Source organism: Melospiza melodia, chromosome 5, assembly GCF_035770615.1.
Source record: "Melospiza melodia melodia isolate bMelMel2 chromosome 5, bMelMel2.pri, whole genome shotgun sequence".
NCBI classification, from domain to species: domain Eukaryota; kingdom Metazoa; phylum Chordata; class Aves; order Passeriformes; family Passerellidae; genus Melospiza; species Melospiza melodia.
The window spans coordinates 79,348,316-79,367,846 of NC_086198.1; the positions used below are offsets into that span (position 1 = coordinate 79,348,316).

The window sequence follows — 19,531 nt, forward strand, 5'->3', positions numbered from 1 at the left end:
GTATACGCAGATAATGATGTCGTTGCTCTTGAAAATTTCAATCTGCATATGGTTTTTGCTAAAGCAGGCATGTGACTGTGTTTACAGTTGAAAATGTGGGTGCTCTTTTCAAACAAAAAGCCAAAAATTCCATTCCTAAATAAATTAAAGTTTTCCATTATCTACTTCTAAATTCATTATTCTCTGAGTAAATCACTGGTTGCAATGTGTAGGAACAGGCCTATCTATGATAAAGTTTGGATGTGACCTGCACCATTTAAAGTGGTCTCTTTCCTAGCAGTGCTACTCTACAATTCTCTGCTTGCAACACTTGGTCAAATGTTCCAGCTACTCCATAGGCAGTTTCTCTTATATAGTAGAGTAGTTTTTCTGCAACTTGCATACTGCAAAGTCTGATGTTTACTGAATTTATGGCAGTAAAAGCAATTTCCTAAAATTTTACTAAGTACACATAAAAGATGTTGATTCTTTTTTCAAGTAATATTTGTGTAATGGAGATTCAGGGTTTTCTTGCTGCTGTCTCTTTTTATCCTACCAAGATAAGAGGAGTGCAAAGTAATTCTGATGTTGCAAAGATCAGAGTGAGGTCTCCCAAATTCAGAATGAGTCTTCAGACCAGCATACATTCTGGGAGAAAGTTGCAAAAGACAAATGTAATAATGAGAATAATAATAACCTCTCAAAACCAATGAATCAAGAAGAGAACTGAGGGAATACTGCCATGACTGGATAGCTGCAGGTAGGGAGGAGAGAGCCACTAGATCAGAATCCAGTCTTGCTGGCTCTTAACCTTTGCCAAGCCTTTGCCATTTCCTGCCTCAGTTTAATTTTCTGTAAAACATTAGCACTAATACTGACTCTACTTTGCTTTAAGCCTAATGAAGGGAAGATGTTTCTAGTACTACTTTGAATTTCTTGCTATATATCTCCAGTTCCAAATGAAACTTGAGACAGGAATTCCACAAGTTTCAGCTTTGGCTCAGAAGTTGGATATTTAGGTTACATTCCTGAACAACTGTTGTCCCATCATCCTGAGGCTCTCTAGTTTCTATCAGCTGCCAGATAAATCAGTAACACCTTGGTTCCTAAACACATAGAAAGGGTCTGAGTGTTCACCTTTGTGATCCTCATTTGTTGTAAGTGTTATGGTGTTAGAAGGCAGAAAGAGAGAGCAAAACAGGCATGACTGTGGCTGAGCATTGCATACTAGACTGTGAGGAGACGTGGGCCATCCTGTACTGACAGTGGTGTGCTGAGGGTAAATGTCAGGCCATTGCCCAGGAAGCATCATTCCAGCATGCAGACCTCTTGTTACCCACACTGGATAAAAGTGCACTGCCAATAATACAGGAGGATGCACTGAATATATCATCCTGTCTCTGGATGAACTGAATCTCAACCTCTTGTTTAGCTAAAACAGCCAAATTCTCTTTTGTGGCTAGTTCTAGCTGAATGGGTGGAAAGTTTATTGCTACTGCAGCCTTTTGCTATGACCATGACTTTCCTTCTTCTGCTAACAGCTCTTTCTCTACTAGCTTAGCCTGTAATCCTTGACTTAAGAAACCTCAGAACTCCACAGAACTGTGTTAACATTACTTAATCTCTTCTTTGTATGCTCTTTGTACGTGTTCTTTGTGTTGTGAGCAGTCCCTATACTTTGTGTTTGCACAGCACCTGACATAATTGGCTATGGTTTGGCCTTCCACATAGAGCTAACAAGCCCCATAGTGGTTTTTACTCTTTCTGTATCTCATAATCCTGATATGAGGAAAACTACAGAAGCCTTTCTGCTATTGTAATGGCGCTGTCAGAAAGCCTTTGATAAAGACATTTTATTTCCAGACAAAATCAAGTCCTTTAAATTGGTATTTTCAGCAAGTCACCACCAGTGTTAGACTGTTACCAAAGTTCCCAACTGCAGTATGATGTCTGAAGAATCACTTTTATAAATACCACAGAGTTAAAAATAGAATTAGGCGGACATTGCACAACTTAGTATGGATTACATTAACAGGTATTAGGTTCAAGTCAGGTGGGAGGAGCACACACTTATGCAGTTCATGCTTTTGTGGTCCAGAACAGTCAAATGATACAGAAAATGTAATTGCAATTCTCTGGGCTTCTAATAAAACCCATATGGTACATGCTTTTAGTGGAGCACTGGGCAAATGCTGTGCAATGAAAAACATTGGCACTGTGGCTGTTAGCAATACTTGGAATATAAATACTCTCTTTGCCTAAGGTAAAACACTGGAATCTGAAGAAAAGTCACATCTATTAACCTATTGACAGTTCATTTCTGACCCCCTGACTCCTGGACAACAGGCCTGAAATACAGAGCTGGGGAAGCTGGACCCTATCCAGTGCTGTCCATACTGCCAAGTGATGCCTGTTGTAGAATTGTCATTCAACAGTGAAAACATACAGTGTATCTGTAAGAAATGGGAAGAAAGGAGTGAGTTGATGGTTATTTAAAAGTTAGGGCTTGGTTCTTTTGTTGACAATAAGATTGATGTAGTCACATCATGATGTTGTCAAGCACACTGAGGCCTAACATACCCAGCCTGGAAGAAAGCTGGAGCCATTTGGAATTTTTTTTCCCAACTGGCACATGGTGTAGGAATGTTATAACCATCATGTAGGAAGTGTAAAACTGGTAGAGCTTGATTTGTAGGCATCACAGTTCCCTCCTTGTAATGAAAATAGTGTGCACTAAATGACTTGCAGGGGAAACCACTCAGAGAAATGCTTGTATTAAAAGTGTAGAGCCTCTGCAGCACCACAGTAATCAATTACTCTAAACTCAAGCCCTGGCAGCTTCCATGAATTGCTATTGATTTCAACTGCTAGTCAGTGAATCTTTCTCAGGCTAGGCAGAAATGTAGGTGTGAGATGCAGACAAAATTAGTAACCTGAACAAACCTCTGTGGAAAACACTGGGAACTGCCAGGTTTGGTAAGATATGCTATGCTGAAGGTTATTTTTTGAAAGTGCTTAAATTTGCAAAAACCTAAGTCCCACGCAGGGATAAAAATGAAGTGTCACATCAGCATATATTGAAATAAGAAAGATGAGAATTTTGTTTTTCTTGTGAAGTTATTATGGAAAATTTTGTCTGGCTTTCTAAAGAAAGCCTCTCCTCCTCCATTGCAGTTGGATAAAGGGGGAAGGGGGGCAGGTAATTTTTTTTTCTCAAGCCTTCTTCTGACCATTGAAACAATTTCTTTCCTGCAGTTAACACACAAGTAATTTAAAAATTATTCCAAAATAGTGGTAGAAGATTTAATCCTTTGTATGCCATAGCTTGTGAGCTACAAATTTGTTCTCTACAAAATTCAGTTTCTTGTAGAATTCCTTGATGGTTTGAAGAAGATGAAGCAGCTATTTCTTTATGCATACTGTTCACTTCAAAGGGAATTTAATCTGTTTTGAGGAGGCTGCTATGTTTCCATTATCATACAAGAAAACTTATTCTGGGACCTTTTTTGCTCAGCAGGAACTCTGTGTATTTTCCATATTCTTATTATACATTTTTTGGCATGAGCATAAAGCAGGCATACTCATTTATATTCTAGCTGATCAAGAGTAGAAGTCTGATTAATATGAATTTTGGATCAAGGTGAGGGTCAACTTTGTAACCTTCAATAAAAGAAACTTTCTGGAGTGACTTCTCCCAGAGGGGAATATTTCTGTTAGATCAGTGGCCCAGAGGCAATGGAACAAATTTCCTTCCTCCTGTTATCCTCATTTTGCTATCAGCTGCACAGCAGCAGCATACAGTGCTGGATTAGAACTAAACATACCACAAACTGAATCGTGTACTCAGATCACATTCCTCACACTGCATATCATTGCAGGTTGTTAATCATGCCTTTCCTTATGCTCTTTCCTTTCTCCTCTCGTAGAGTTTTTCTTCTCTCCCCCTCCCCCTTCTCTCAGATCTTTCCCTAAAGCCGCCTTGCAGCCAGGCCCTGCCCTGCTCACTCTCCTTTGTTATACTTCTGTTCTTGAATATTTTGGAGAAGGCAGCTCAGACAAAGTAAAGGCTACATTGCCTTAGAGTAGCTTTGTTGCCTTTCCCAAAATTCCCTTGCTTGATCTTGTAGTTCTACTAACCCAGCTGTGAGAACATCATCTCTCACCATTGTAGTTGCTGAGTGTATTCGACATTTTCTTTCCATTTATTTATTTTATTTCCATTTATTTTTATTTCCATTTTGCTGTGGACAGCATCTATAAAGTCTGCTGGCATCTTCATAGCTTTATCCTGTTCTATGGAGCCAAGCAGTGGAGGACATGGTATATAAGATAGCAAATAGTTAAGGGGGAAGGACCTGTTCTCTTTTTTGCAAGCAAGAAGATAATTTCCATTCCTTCTTTGAATGTTAATGAATTAAAAGACTGCCAGTGCATTCTAGCCCATCACTGGTAAGGTGCAAGTTCAGCCTTCCCTTAGTGCAAGTATCTGCCATGGATCAAAATGTCTTGTTCTTGTCAAGCATGTGTGGGAGTCAAAGCAATATGAACATGTTTTTCATTTTCTTAGGGGAAATTTCTACCCTGCTAAGGCACAGAAACACTGACTTTTTTAGGACGACAGAATTCTATCTAAGCACTCTGCCAATGGTGAACTGAACTCTCTGTTCTTTCTGTCTTAGATGCCTTTGGTCCTAGGTGTTTTTTGCATTCTCTGAAAATGAAACAGATCACATGTGGTATAGCCAGAGTCAGAGGTGATTGGTATTTCAGAGGTGAGTGCAGTGGGGGAGAATGACAGAGCCCCACTCAAGACAGCCCTCCACAAGATCTGACTGCAGGGGAAGGCAGCAGTGTAGGAGACAACTACAGGTTTGTGCTATTACCATAGTTTTCTCTTTAGCAGTGGAATTTTCATTTAATCAGTTTCTGCCAGATTCCCTCTGTTTCATGCTTTTCAAGTTCACCAAAGGCCCTGTTTCTGAAGTTTTTTTTTTTTTTAATTTTATTATTTTTTCCTGCCGTGCAATGCTGTGCTTAAAAGGAAGACAAGACACACAAAAGGAAGATAGAAACTAGAAATGAGAAATGTCTCATGGGAGATGCTTGCCCTTACCATTTCATGCTAGTTTAAATACAGTTCCCACACAGCACATGTCAAGCTGTACTTGATTGTTTTCAAATAGATGGCAAAAATCATGAGAGGAGGAAAATGTTCTTTTGTGTAGCATATTCTTCTTTTGATATATTGGGTTCTGTAGCTGTCAAAACAAAGGCTGTTTTTCCATCTATTACTACAAATGCATTTGGGGTAAATCTCATCTGCAACTCTCTAGTCCCTTGGTTGTTTACTTCAATATATTGTTACTGTTTTAATTTTTCTAAATGTAGTGGAATGATGAATTTTCATTTTTGCTATGGTCCTCAGTAGGCAAATGAGATTCTTTCTCAGTGGAGATTTAGATCATGTCTGGAAATGCAGTATGTTATAAGTATTTTTTGCTTTTCTGGCAGGAGGATGGAATATTTAATTTCATTATTCGTTATAGGTTTATTCATTTTACACAATGAAAGGAAATTCATCAATAGTGTCTTCAGCATCCAGAAAAATGATACTTACCATGACTGTTTCATATACTCTATTTATATTTTATATCTTTCTCATCACTCAGCAATTTTTCATCTCTCTGTTGAGAGGTAGAATTCTTCTATTGAGTAACCATAATTTCTCTGAACGCCACAAAGCAATTCAATCCCTGAAAGCAACTGCTTTTACTTAAAGGTGTTTCTTGAGACAAATTCACCAAATACACATAACTGAATAAAGGTTATTTTTTTTTGTTGATTTTCAGGATTATTTAGTGATGCTTTATAAAATAGCTAAATCAATGCTTCTAAATCTTAACATTCATTACACTTTTATTAATCATGATGGATTCTTGGAGATGGATGCAAATGTGATAGTACAAGTAAGTAGGAATGCAGTTAAAATGCAGCATTAATTCATTCCCAGTTGTTATTAAATGTCACAAGATATTAATAGTTTTGCTGATATTTTCCTTTCTAAACCACATGGGGGAAAAATGAAGAAAAAACCCAAAACCACAACAGTGTGATATATGCACAGTCATCAAGATAATTATCTCTGAATCTTTTGTACTATTTCACTGTAGTGAAATTCCAGACCTATATTTTTGGGAAAGATCAAAGTATGGTGTGTTAAGGTTGTGATGGACTGTATCCCATTCCCACAGAAATCAATCAAAGGTCTTTGATTGGTCTTCCATTTGGGAAGTGGTCACAGTGGGAACAGAAAGAGGCTTAGTACCATGATATATGATTTCTCTCACCATCAATAAAACAGATTTTCTCATTTATCTTATCCTCTGAGATGTTTAAATTTTGAACGTCAGCTGATTCAAATTTTATGTTCAGGGAATACAGGCACTGAGATGATTTGTGTTTAGGGCTCTGCCCTGGGACTCAGTTAGATCTGAGTTTGTTCTGTCATGCATTTCCCAAGTGATCTTATGCAAATCCTTTACTGCTTCTCGCACAAACTCATCAGTAAACCAGGGTAATGTTACTCTTCCTGTTAGAAGGATTTGTTAACATTTGGATGGCTTATCTGCAGCAGACTGCTGAGGGCCATGTGAAAATGCACAATCTTATTTAAATGTACTGCTTTACATATATATATATATATCCATCTTTCATTTTATGCTTGTGTATCTATTGCTTTCTTCCAGCCCCCTAATGACACTTTTACTTTATTTTCTCTGTAAGCAATCTTTCACAGACTGGTCTTTTTCTCCAAACATGGGCTCAGTGTAAGTCCTGGGCTTTAAGGCAGGTAATGTGTACAAGTGGATATGTAAGTGTTGGAGAGGCACCACGTGAGTTACAGCTCATGTGGATAATTTTTGGTGATCCAGCTGACAAGTTTCTGCTTGGGAAACTGGATATTTGATATATTTTTCTTCCAGATGATGTTCACTTAAATGATTCAGGTGTACAATTCTCAGTCACGGAAATTTGTCCTGATTTTGGTAGTGGATGTCATTTACATAAAAAACACAAGAAAGCCATTTCAGATACTGCTTTGTAAATATTCAAATAGCTTACCTAATACTGCACATGTTTTTTCTAAAGGAAATTTTATTAGTATATATTCACCCAAAATTATTTGCATAAATACTTCTGTGTTTGCCACACATACCTTTGCAAAAAAAAAAATAAGGCACCTTTTTTTTTGGAGGGAGATCTTTTACCTTAATCTGCTTGTATTTTTAGCTTAAGTTGCATAATCATAAAAGCCAGTGAGCCTGACTGGAGTGAGCAGATCTGATCTGTGCATTGTTCCCTCTCAATCAGCATTATCTGGGGTACAGCACTGGTTTCAGTAACAAGTACAGGAGATATAGCTACCTGTTCTCTATTAGCTTCAATGAAGAATTGAAGTGAGATTTCTATGTCCCTGCAACACTGTTTCTTTGATGTCTTTGCACAGCATGGGTAAATGGTGACCTGCTAATGGCATCTGCAGTAAAACTCTGCAGACTTTGAGTTTTACATTGCTCTTTGTGCTTGTATTAAGTGGGTCAGATATGGAAACTGAAAACTTTACTACTACCAAAAAATTGAGTATATCTTTAAAAGCATTATGTGTGTATACATTTGCATGCTTCCTTCAAGTAAGAGTTATGGTTTACCTGCATTTTTCTTGATGAAACTACCATTCAGACATTGTAGATATAAAGCCAGCCAATATGGAGGACCTGACAGAAGTGATTACAGCCTCTGAGTTCCATCCCCACCACTGCAACCTCTTTGTCTACAGCAGCAGCAAAGGATCCCTGAGACTCTGCGACATGAGGGCATCAGCCCTCTGTGACAAACATTCCAAGCGTAAGTCCTGGCTCCACTGAGCCCCAGATGTCATTAAAGTCTAACATTAAAGTCTTATTCACACACAGCACATAGATGGGTGCATACCCCAGTGTATTAGTTTCTCACTTGCAGGCAAAAGAAAAAGAAAATAGCATAAAGAAGAATTTTTTTCACCTGTGTAAGTATTAGCTATGAACTTGGTAACAGTTGTGTCTGTGACTGGTTGCCCTTACAGTTCTTACTGCAGGGATCAGTGAAGAACCCAGAACTCTAATAAAATAAAGAGAATTCCTAACAAATTAAGGAGGATGAGGGAGTATTTAAGTAGATGATCATGCTGGTTTGAATACACAAGTACTCTTCTCAGTGCTAGAGCAAGTAAATTTTGATTGTCAGACTGCCTTCAAATTTTGAATCCATTTTCTGAATTAGGAAATCTCAGTATCCTTCCTAAAAATGTAGTCTCACATTCCCTATATGTATTTTTTCAACATTACATCTGGAAAAACTCAGAGGAAATGCAATAAGTAAACAGGATGTGGTAGGGAAGGGAGGAAGGAGGGGAAGAAAAAAAATTGTGTTGGTACAGAAATTGTCATCCATCCTACATGATATTATGTAGCCTATGTGAACCACCAAATCATGATAGTTCATATCTGAAATGTACATAAGCAAAAGGAAGTAAAATTTTAAAATATGTGACTATCTTTGTACTCAAAGTAAAACTTGAAGAAGAATGCATGTTTATATTGTCTTACTACCAGCTCTTTGGGGTCTAAAGATGACAGACTGTGGTTCTTCCCACCAGTAATCTGGCAAGCCCGGGCACTTTGCCCTGTGCAAACCACCTGTTTGTTCCTAATCTCCTGAGGCTGACAATGCCCAGACAAAGGAATCATGTGGTGGTTGGTGAGAGGCTGAAAACCTCATGAATGAGCTGGGGTGGCTCTGCTTTAGCCACCTTCAGGACGAGGGCTCTTCCAGGACACCTCCATCTCACAGAACTGGGTCATCAGCCTCTTTTGCCATGCTGAAACATTGGAAGGAAATTCAAGAGAAATTCTTTTAGTACCAGAGCACATGAGAGGTTTTATGCCATTCAGTGCCTACTTGAACCTAAGATAGCAGATCTTATTAGTAGGGGCAAGAGGGGAGGAAAAAGTATGCAAAGATTTAAATGAGACATAAGTGGTGCACAGATTTCGTACATATGCTGTTTTAAAACTGAAGTGAATTTAGTAAAAAGCATATGACTAGGCCTTTTGAGTGCAAGGAGAAATGCACATGCTCAGAACCTCTTAGGATGTGGTGTGCAATTATAAAAAAATAACCTTCAAGGACAATTTCCCAAGCAGAGAATTGCTTTACCTTTGTTAGCTGTATCTCTTTTACTTGTAGTGGGAATTCAATACCATGAAGTGAAATGTAAGCATGACACAGTCTGACACAATGCTGTGAGTTATCCTGTCCCCCTTAATTGTTTTGTTCTGTAATACTTCCATTTCTTCCTGCTAATAAGGCCTCCATGGCCCTGTAACTCAATGCCAAATGCCAATCAGAACTTATTACAGCCACAATACAGCAACACTGGATGAAAGAAGGCATTTTATGTCAGAGGGGAGTGCAAGGTCTAATGGTCATTGATTAAACCCCATTTTCCAGATCTATGAGTTAGAAAATAGCCATTTAATGTAGCATTGCTGCACTGAAGTCGAGTCAAGCTCATTGAGAATCTGAGTGGGTACAGTACAAAATTGATACAGCAATGGTAGAACTTCCAAAGTGTTAAAGGGAGCAGGCCCATGTACTGCTGATTGGAGTGGTTTCAGTATAGCTCTCAGAGACAAGCAAAGTGAATTATATACAGCCCATAGCAGCCAAAAAGGATATGTCCAAAAACAGCCTGCAAAATCAAGTTATTTGCATGATTGTCTCTCTGGTACCTTGACTGTGCATCTTATTCTTCTTTACAGTTGCTAAATTTACAGCTGGGGCATATGCATGATCAGTACCCTGCTCTCCTAGCTTGCCTTGTCTTTCAGTCCTTCCCCATAAATTGCTTCATTTTTCAAACAAAACACCACAACTGGAGTCTCAGTAAACCCTCACAATGTGCCATACATCCCTGCTTTCTCAGCACAGTCTAGTAGTGTGCTGTATTTCAGATGCTGTTCCAAGATTGTAATGGATGTACACATTCTTAGGGATAAAAGATGCAATGTAACACTTAACAAAAACACCTGGATAACGAGCATATGTTGTGAACTTTTTCATTTGCTCCTTTTCCCTTTATTTATTCAAATCTCTGTAGCTCTCACAAAGTCCATTGCAGCTCTGGGGGGAGAGCCCTTCCATTTGTACAGGTTTAGAGAGTGCCATGAATAATTACTGTGCCATACTGTAAAAATAAATTACATATTAATGTCTGTAGTGTAAGTCAACCATCACAGGATGTTAATAAATTATAATGTCTTGAAGATTTCTGGTTTTCTGAGCTTAGTGGCAGAATCTCTCTTTTCAGAATTAGTGACAGCAGCACGACAAGGCTTTCCTTATAAATCCTCGTGACTTTGACATGGACAAGATGAGACTACTTCCATATGTACTCATCCTTGATGCCTATGCTGAGATTTAATAGCAAACTGCCAATTTGTGTGATGAGTTGTAATGGAAGGATATCTGTCCCTTAAAAAAATTATCTCAGACCACCAAATCTGTTTATAAGGCAGTGAAAAAATACCAGGTCAGTAGCTGAATTTTAAATGGTCATTGAGATTCAGATAAGGTGTGATAAAATGTGTTGTGTCTCTAATAGACTACCTGAAACTCCTTCTTATAACAGTTCTGTAACAGATTGTGCAGTGCTGAGTGAGGATCACAAGAAAATCTTACATAGTTATTGCAAATGTTTATCAGGGGAAAGACCACTCTGTAACCCCAGAGCAGGTACATACATAATGCTGTTCCCCGTTATTGTCAGACTTTGCAAGTAGTGGGAGAGAATTCCACCAAAAATGCTCTGGAGAGGAGGTGCCAAAGAGATGAATGTCCCTGCTTGTTTAGAGTATTAGAGGAGTGGGACTGAGGAAGGTGTTCTTGCAGCCCACAGTGTTATAGGTAAAGATTAAAATTATGAAAGTCAGACTCAAGCAGCAGCAGATAGGGAATTAATTTAAATAATATGGAACCTTTCACGTGAATAGTGTACTTGCCAAAGCATCCAAAGATTGCCTTTGAGATGTCATCAGGCAACATGCATGGCAGTGCAGTGTAGAAAAATGGCAGTATATGGAAATCAGTGTCAGCAGCAAAAGTACTGTTGTTAGAGCAGTCAGCTGGGAACATTGAAGAAATAAAAGAATTAACCCTCACCTCAAATTCCATAAATTTTTATGCAAGGGGTTTAGGTGTCAAGGAAGGCAAGCATATGAATACTGTTGCAGTAAGATCATCCTGACTGAAAATATACTTACAGCAGCATTTGTTCAGTTAACGAATAGTTGCTAATTTGGTTTTTAATTTTTTATGGCTAATATTATGTTCAGAGATCCTCATAAATGTGCATGGAGTTAATATCATTCTTCCAAACAGCTGGTAGGCTAGATGGGTACATATGGCTGTTTCAACAAATCATGCAATAAAGCAGTCAGCTGAAGAAAACTGAGCATGTGAAGTCGGAAAAAAAATTAAGTGCTTTTTCAGTAGTTCATCAGAATTATTAAAACTATCATTAAATGGTAAATACAAACTGTATAGTTATGCAATATGGAAATTTAAGCCACTCAAGAGTATAACTCCTATTGATATTTCATGTAATAGCCTTAACATCTTAAAGTCATTGCATACTTCAGAAGCTGTAGTAATTTATTTAAATTCTGTATGTTGCTTTAAGGGTATTTTAGTATTCATTTCTTAATACGTATTTGTAGACTAAAACCCTATTTCTAATTATCCATTACCCATGTGTAAAGTTTACAGCAAAATACTTCAAGGAAAGAGGAGCTGCAGTTTCAAGTTTATTGCTCTGTGTGCTACAGTGATCTTAAAACCACAAATTTTGGGGTTGTATAGCATTAGCCTCTGTCACCATGAGTTGGTGCTTTCTCACCTCCAGACAGACTTCTCAGGCTGGTGTGCCCTGGGTCTGTAGCAGGAGCCGTTCAGAGCCCTGCTCCCTGTGAGCACAGGAGGGTTGGTAGGTGTCAGGCAATGCCGACCCATCTTCCCTGAGCAGAGCAAAGCTCTCAGCTGGTGCGTCCCGACCGATGGGCTGGACAAGCAGGATCTTAAAAGTGTAAAATTGTTTCCAGGTTTGGTTTGTGACTCAGAGATGCCACCCAAAGATGAAGAGGGTGGTTTTTCCATTGAGAGTCCTTTTCCACATTTTTATTTGAAATCCAGGCCTGAAAGAAGTGCCAGTCTTTCCCCAAGGATAAATGCCACTGTCCTGTCAGTCAGGGATGTAATTTAGTTGGGTTATCTGCTGGGCTTTTTTGAAATTACCTTTGATTTTAAAGAATTCAGAATTGTGGAAACAGCCAAGACACAAATCAAGGATAATCTACTTAACCATGTTGAATTTTTAAAATTAAATTAGTTATATTTACCAGTTGTTTAAAGCAGGTTGGAATTTCAGAGACAAGACACCTTTCAGACCTCTGACTGAATATGGATTATCTTTCATTTGCAACAGAGAACAACCAGATGCACAAAAAAGCCTGTGACAGACTATCCCTGCTGGATTTGCTAATTAATATTGACCTTTCCAAATGAATGATGCTTATTGTCTGGCTGAAAAAGAGACAACTTGTTTTTCTTCTGTGTGAGCTTTACATCTAAAATACGCTTTTTATTTCTGCATCTGGTCTCATGTCAGGTCTCATGTCATCTGAGAGAGAGACAGTCCCTTTGTGCATAGAGAGGCCCCTGTCAAAATGATGTCCACTTCAGGCAAAATCTGCAAGTTTTCATGTGACAGGAGTGAAACTTATCTGAGCTTCTGAAATTATTTGACCCCATGCTTGATGAAGGCTTGTTCTCTTTATCCTAATTCTGGATTTATTTTTAGGCATGCACTACAAAGGCATGTATGCATTGCTGATTTTATATCCCCAATAAAAAAAATGTGCCCATATCCTGATAATATTGTAATTATGACTGTCACTAAAGGTCTGTTACTACAATTTCATGCATGCTAAACTAGACCCTGGAATGGATCCTTCCTTGTACAGGAATCCCACTGAAATTTGGTAACGGATTGCCTTTAGCATGGGCTCCAAAGCTTCCATTCTGCTCAGTTTGGATGAATGTATAAAGACATTTAAAACATGGTAATGAAAATTCAAAAATGTTTCTACAGAAATGCAATTATGTCTATATATTGTTTCCTCCAGTTGTGCAAGAGATGTTAAAATTAAATCTAAGGAAGAAAAAACCTGATTTATGTACTTCTAGCTATCAAATACTAGGAGGAAAGAGAAAAGCCTGAAGCAATGGTAAATGATTTATGATTGAAGAGGTGTTTCATTAACCCCATCTCCCCCAGCCACACAGAGATAAAGCAAATAATTGCTGGAAGACTGATTTAATTATTCAGTCTATTAAAATTCCTGTCTTGTTTGCTTAATTTTTTTTAATAGCAGCAAATACTGCTTTTTAATGTCTCATGAAACTGGCTTTCAAGATCATATTTCACTGGGGGAAAAAAACCTCCACTTATCACTAATCTTATATATCAAGATCAGAAAGACTTACACATCAGTTTGTGTGTAGAGCAGCAGTAATTTTGTGTCCCATTAACTCCTTGGGACTGCCCACAACACGTGGCATTAGGCATGCACATAAGTCTTTGTGAGACCCAGTTCAAAGAGGCTTGATCTTCTAGATTGGCTTTGTGTTTTTTCAATTCCTTTTCACTCTTTAGCACCATTTCTCTTTATTAACAAACTCAGTGGCAAAGTTATATCAATCTGAGCAACTCTGTAGTGAAGCTCCCACCCACTGATCTTTAGCTATTGATCTGGCTTTGCCTTTCAGCACTAATGCACCCTCCCTTGTGGTTTGTGACAAGCTGCAGCAACTCAGTGCAGATGGTAAAACAGATTCTTAAATATTGATTTGAGGCTCCACTTTTAAAAGCCATGCTCTCCAGAGGTATTGATGAGAAGCCTGGTTTTAATACTGGGTCATTGGATAAAGGAATGCTGGATGGGAGGTGAAATTTCAGACTCGTGGTGTGGAGGTAGGGTCAGAAATTTGCTTTGAGGAAAAGGAGGAAAATGAGATGTGTAAGTGACCAGGGCACAACGAGGTGCCCTCTGAATTACATAAAAGTGAATAGAAAATTGAAATATAAAACAATACTTCTTTTTAGTTTAAAGCAGGATAAACAGCTACAGGCTACGGTAATGTAAAATGTTAAACAAATGTGTCTCACAAAAAATAATTGTGTTTTAGATTGCTTATGAAAACAGATTCAAAAACTCCCTCTCATGTATAACCATATCAATCAGTGTAGACCAAGAAGGCAAGGTTGTCAACATTAGCAGAATATTCTATTATTGAAAAAGAATTTCCAAGGGAGATGAATGTATGAGTGGATTGGCTTAATGCAAAACAATAAAACATTCAGAGATAGTGAAAGACAGAGTAAATAATACTGGTAAATCAAATTATTATCATGAATAATGAAGCTAAAATGTATAAAGAGACCATGAATTTCAATGGGAGCTTGCAGTTGGGCTTGATTCACTTAGAATGAACTCAACCACTCTTTTGCAGTAAATTCTAAAATAGATTTTAAGTAGCAACATCAACAGAAAATGTAAGAGCAGACCAGGTATAATCTTTATCCTCTGCAATTTGCAGCTGGAAACTTGAGGTTCAGGGACCTTAGTGGAAATGAAGATACTGCATTCAGCAATACTGAAATGGATGTTTGGGGTTTTTCCTTTCCTTGAAGTTGTGCAGTTACTCTTGAACCTGTGTGTACTTTTTACCATTCACAATATCTTTCAGAAAAGTCTTTAGTAGCTTAATTAGGTGTAGAATGAAAAACCATCTTCTCTCTGCTTACCCTGTCCTGGTTTCTCATGGTGACCTCGACTTGTGGATTGGAAGAGACAGAGTACAAAGTGAACTGTCATTCCCTGTTCATCCTTTCCATGCCACTCTTAATTACCACCCCTCAGTCTGTTTAGCCATTCCTTGCATGGAAGTCATTTGGTACTTCTGGTCATTTTTATTGCCCTTTTTTATGTCTTGAGATCTGTACCATATCAGAGATAAGCCCAGAACTATGCTTAGCTCAAGATGCGGCATTTGTTGAATTTAACAGCACCAAAAAAATGGTTTCTGTGTTGAACATTAGTAACAAGTGTCATGTACTTAAAAAAAGAAAGAATATTTGTATTTTCATAGAAGCTCAAATGAAATTTAGTTCAGGTTTTTTATGATGAAATATGTGATAGAGCAAGTCACAGCTGACCTGGGAATAATGGTAATTTGACATTTAAAATAATAAAGTATAGTTAAATAATTTGTCATTTTGGTTAATTTTTTTTATGTATCATCCATTAGGAAAACATATTGGTTCTTGCTTCTTTTCTTCCTGTAGCTAGTCTGTCATGACCAGTGAAATCCCATACATTTCAAAGTACTGTTTTCCAATACATTCTAATCAGGGATTGCAGCCATTTTCATTTTTTCATTTGGGATCTGGAATTAAATAGGGATTTAGTTCAAATGATAAATTATTTGGCCTGGGACTGAGCCCATTTTGTGTGTTTATGAAATTAAAGCCCAGTGAGGGATTACCTGATCCACCACTGGTATTTTCAGGTGCAGTTGAAATTCACCTGTTGTTTGTGTACCAGTATAACCCAGGGGTTTATCTGTAATAATTCTTAATTTAGTCTAGCTGCAGAATGTTTACTTGCTTATATAATAAAAATGAAAAATGAAAAAAATGTTTTTCCTGTCATGTTCCACCAAGTAACAACAAGTACTATGAAATCAGAAATTTCCAGAACAGGATACAAACTATAAACAGTATCCTGTTAAAAAAAAAAAAAAAAAAGCCTTAATAAGTTATTATTTGTTTGTAAGTAGAAGGAAAGCAGTGGGTTTTTTTTCTCCTAGAGAGAATGAGCCTTTAAAGCTGTTTATACTTTTATCCTATGACTGATGGAATTTCTTACAAAATCTGTGGAGCAGATTTCTGTTCATTTTCAAATTTTCCTTCTTGTGATGATTTCAGGAGGAATACATAATTTTCTATACTATATCAGATTGTGACACTGCACCCACCATATAAGACAATTTTAGCATTATTTTTAATATTTCTTAAAGTTCACATATGCCAGAATTTACACCCTGCAACGATTAAAGCTCTGCCCAGCTGCTTGTTTAGAATTGAACTTGAAAATTACTTTGGGTTAGATTTTGGTTTTCCTTATTGGATGTATCTTCTCAATAAATAGCAGATTCAGGTGTGTGGAATTGTTAGTGTTCAGGAACACATAATCACGAGAATGATTATATGCAGGTGCTTTTATTGAAGAGCTCTGGGTGTCAGGGGTACAAACCCAAATCTGACTCCAACATGGGTTCAGGATGATCATGTTTTTATATTCTATCGTTACATAACTTTCATGTTAATTATTAAACTTATATTGTTCTATTGTATATAGATTTCAGCCAAGCATGGGCTCCTCGGGGTCCCCCTCAAACTTCTAACATAGTTTCTCATGATTCCTCTTACAATTAAACAATAATTATGTTTAATTACTAAAAAATCATCACATCTAACAGTTATATCATTTATCATATACTGCTTAGGCAGGTGCAATTTCACATGATCTGGCAAACACAAAGCCTAACATTTTCAGAGTCTATTTTTAACATTTTTCCAGGGCCCCACTAAGTAGCTTCTTTCTAATTCCTGAATTTTATGATTTTAAAACCTTTTACTATCAGAATCAGGCCCATATTAATGGGAAGTTGAGGTGGCAGCGCCTGTGACCCCCAGAGTGCAGATGAGAGCCACAAGTGTTGTGTACCACACTTCTTTTGGTTACTGCCTGAGGCTCCTGCTTTCTTTTTTCTTCCCGGCCAGTGTCTGGGAGGGAAGCTGGGAAATGGTCTTTTCCAGCTACTCTTGCTGTTCCTGGCCATTTTATTTATTTAACTTTAGATATCTCCATATTAGAGATGCCTTTCCTATCCACTGGAAAAGGAAAGTCTCCATTCTGCATTAGATCAGAGAAATCCACAAGGAAACAAGAATATTTTTCATGAGAGATAAGAGTTTGTTTTTCAGCAGATGGTATTTCCTTTTAAGAAAGAAGCAGCATATTTTTATGCTACAGATTTTCTTCAGGATTCAGGAAAACAGCACTCTGGCAAGTATCCTTCTATGAACTCATCCTTCTCTGCAAAATCTGGACTTTTTTAAGAAGCTACTGTGGTTTTTAACTTGTGAGCTGTGCAGAAAGGAATTGAGCATTTTTATTTCCCTGAGCAGCCTTCCCAGTTTATCCATGTGACTGCTGGTGGCATAAGGGGCAGGAACAGTGTCTTCCTGGCAGGCTCCTCTTGAAACACTGGCTGTACTCAGAGATATTCTCTGCTTTCCTCTGTAATTCCATGATATTTCTCTGTGCCAGAGTCCTGTCACATTTAAGTCTGAGCAAGTGTCACGTGAGAACTCAGCACTCACGTCATTTGTGATTCCTGTGTTCATTAGGTAGTTAGACAGATAACTTTGTGTCTTTCATGTAATTAGCACTGTGACCATTATCAAGAACAAGAGCAATGAAAGTTAAATACCCCTTTTTTATGGCAGATGTTTGTTATTACTAAATTAATGATGAAATGAATTAAAGAATATGATAGAATCTGTAATCAAATGTCAGTAAAGTTCGGATCTAACAAGAGTTAGATCCAAAGAAGTAAGCTAGCTTTGAAATCTCATGTTTCAGGTGCTGATTGCTGCCTCCAAAAGATAAGTCTGAACAGTAATAAACAGAAAATGTGTTTTGGAAGCCATGGGCTAGACCTGTGGCTTTTTCCATCAGCTTGGAGAGGTCAGGGCTGAATTTGAATTGCTTGCCTGAAGTCTGAGTCACAAGGCTATCACTTCACTGCTGCTCTGTCTCCAATTACTCCACTTGTATTGGGCAAACTGAAGGAAGGTCGTGCTTTTCTGCAGTATGTGCTTATGTTGATGCTAAACCAGAAATAGCCCAGCCCCAAGAACACTCTCTTACCTTCATTTCCTGAGGCTGATGCCTTGTTCTGGTTGCTCAGGCAGATGCTGGTGGTTGCTGAGTTTTCTCTTCTTTTCACTGGGAGCTGCTCCTCAATTTCCTGTAGCAATTTTCCTGTGTTGGTTATGCTGACTAGAGGAACTATCTCCAAAGAATTGCTGCTACTAAAATTTCTGCTGCTGTCTTTCTTTCTGTAGTGATATGAGACTTTCATGCCTCTGTTAGTTCCATAGTTAATTAATCTAAGTCCTTCTAATACGTTATACAGTAAGCATAGAAAAGCAATAAATGGGGCAGATAACAAATGAAATTGTTTAATCTCATTAATTAACAAAATTCAGAACATTCAGGTACAAATATATCTCCTAATCACTGGGAGTTGGATGAGCCACATAGAGCCAAGAAAATATATCTAAGCTATAAATGAATGTGTAGTTCAGTTAGAGTGGGTTTTGGTTTTTTCTTTCCTGGTTTTAATAGCAGCTTCCCATCATAATTAGGAGGATGAAATTCCTGCCAGCCAAGTCTGTAGTTTGGACAGATTAAAGGGAAGAGGTATGAGAAATGATAATTGCTTTGTGCTCATCAGACTTCTCTTGAAAATCTGACAGGATAATTACAAAATACCTGCTTTGCAGAATGTCTAGGCAAAATTTTAAAGAGCTATTTAAAGTTGTTAATTTACAGTCTATCTGAAAAGTTTTTTACTCTTTTTGAACTAGTTCATTGCCATTCAGATGTGTGGTGCATGTTTAAATATAGACCTTATTCTCATGTGCCCGCCTGGCTGCATTCCACTGCCCACCCCCAAAGAAAATTGCCCATAATTTTTTGCATTACCCCACATACTTCACCCACGTACTCACCCTTAACTTTCAGCAGAACATTATTTCACCTAATGGAAACTAACCTTGTTGCTTCCAACAGTCTGAATCATCATAGTCGTGGATAAAATAATTGAGAGAGAAATGTTCCAGTGGACTGTACAAAAAACTTCATTTTGAATGACAGTAAAAAGTTTTTCTGCTTTCAGCATGCTTTCCTGTTTCATCACATGGCTTTTCTTCACCTGCCTTTGAAACTTAAAAATGAAGTTCACTAAATTGCCAATTTTCAAAGAATATTCTAGGCATAGGTCCCAAAACCCTGTGATTTTGTGAGAGTTAAAAGACTCTGAAAGCCCAGCTTTCTACTGAAGTTCACCACAGAGGTCAGTTGGATCACAGGGCCACAGAATACCTGCAGAAAGACAATTGCTCTAGGCACCCCTGAGGTAGGGGTAGAGTCATCCACTGTCATTATTATACACAGCTGAACAGGGATGACTAATCTCACAGCTACAGGATCTGGATTTTTATGTCTGAACATCGTGTAAGCAATATTTCATAACTGCTGCC

The 19,531-nt window shown here is 37.9% G+C and overlaps 1 protein-coding gene across 10 annotated transcripts in view; it reads left to right on the plus strand.

The window, feature by feature from the left end:
- The window catches only part of PPP2R2C (protein phosphatase 2 regulatory subunit Bgamma), a 187,745-nt gene that overhangs the window by 152,265 nt on the left and 15,949 nt on the right, over nt 1-19,531 (plus strand). For all 10 annotated transcript variants that reach the window (XM_063157585.1, XM_063157586.1, XM_063157594.1 and 7 more), the window contains one exon: nt 7,720-7,884. In XM_063157585.1, the coding sequence (XP_063013655.1) occupies nt 7,720-7,884 (165 nt within the window). The remainder of the gene's footprint in view (nt 1-7,719; nt 7,885-19,531) is intronic.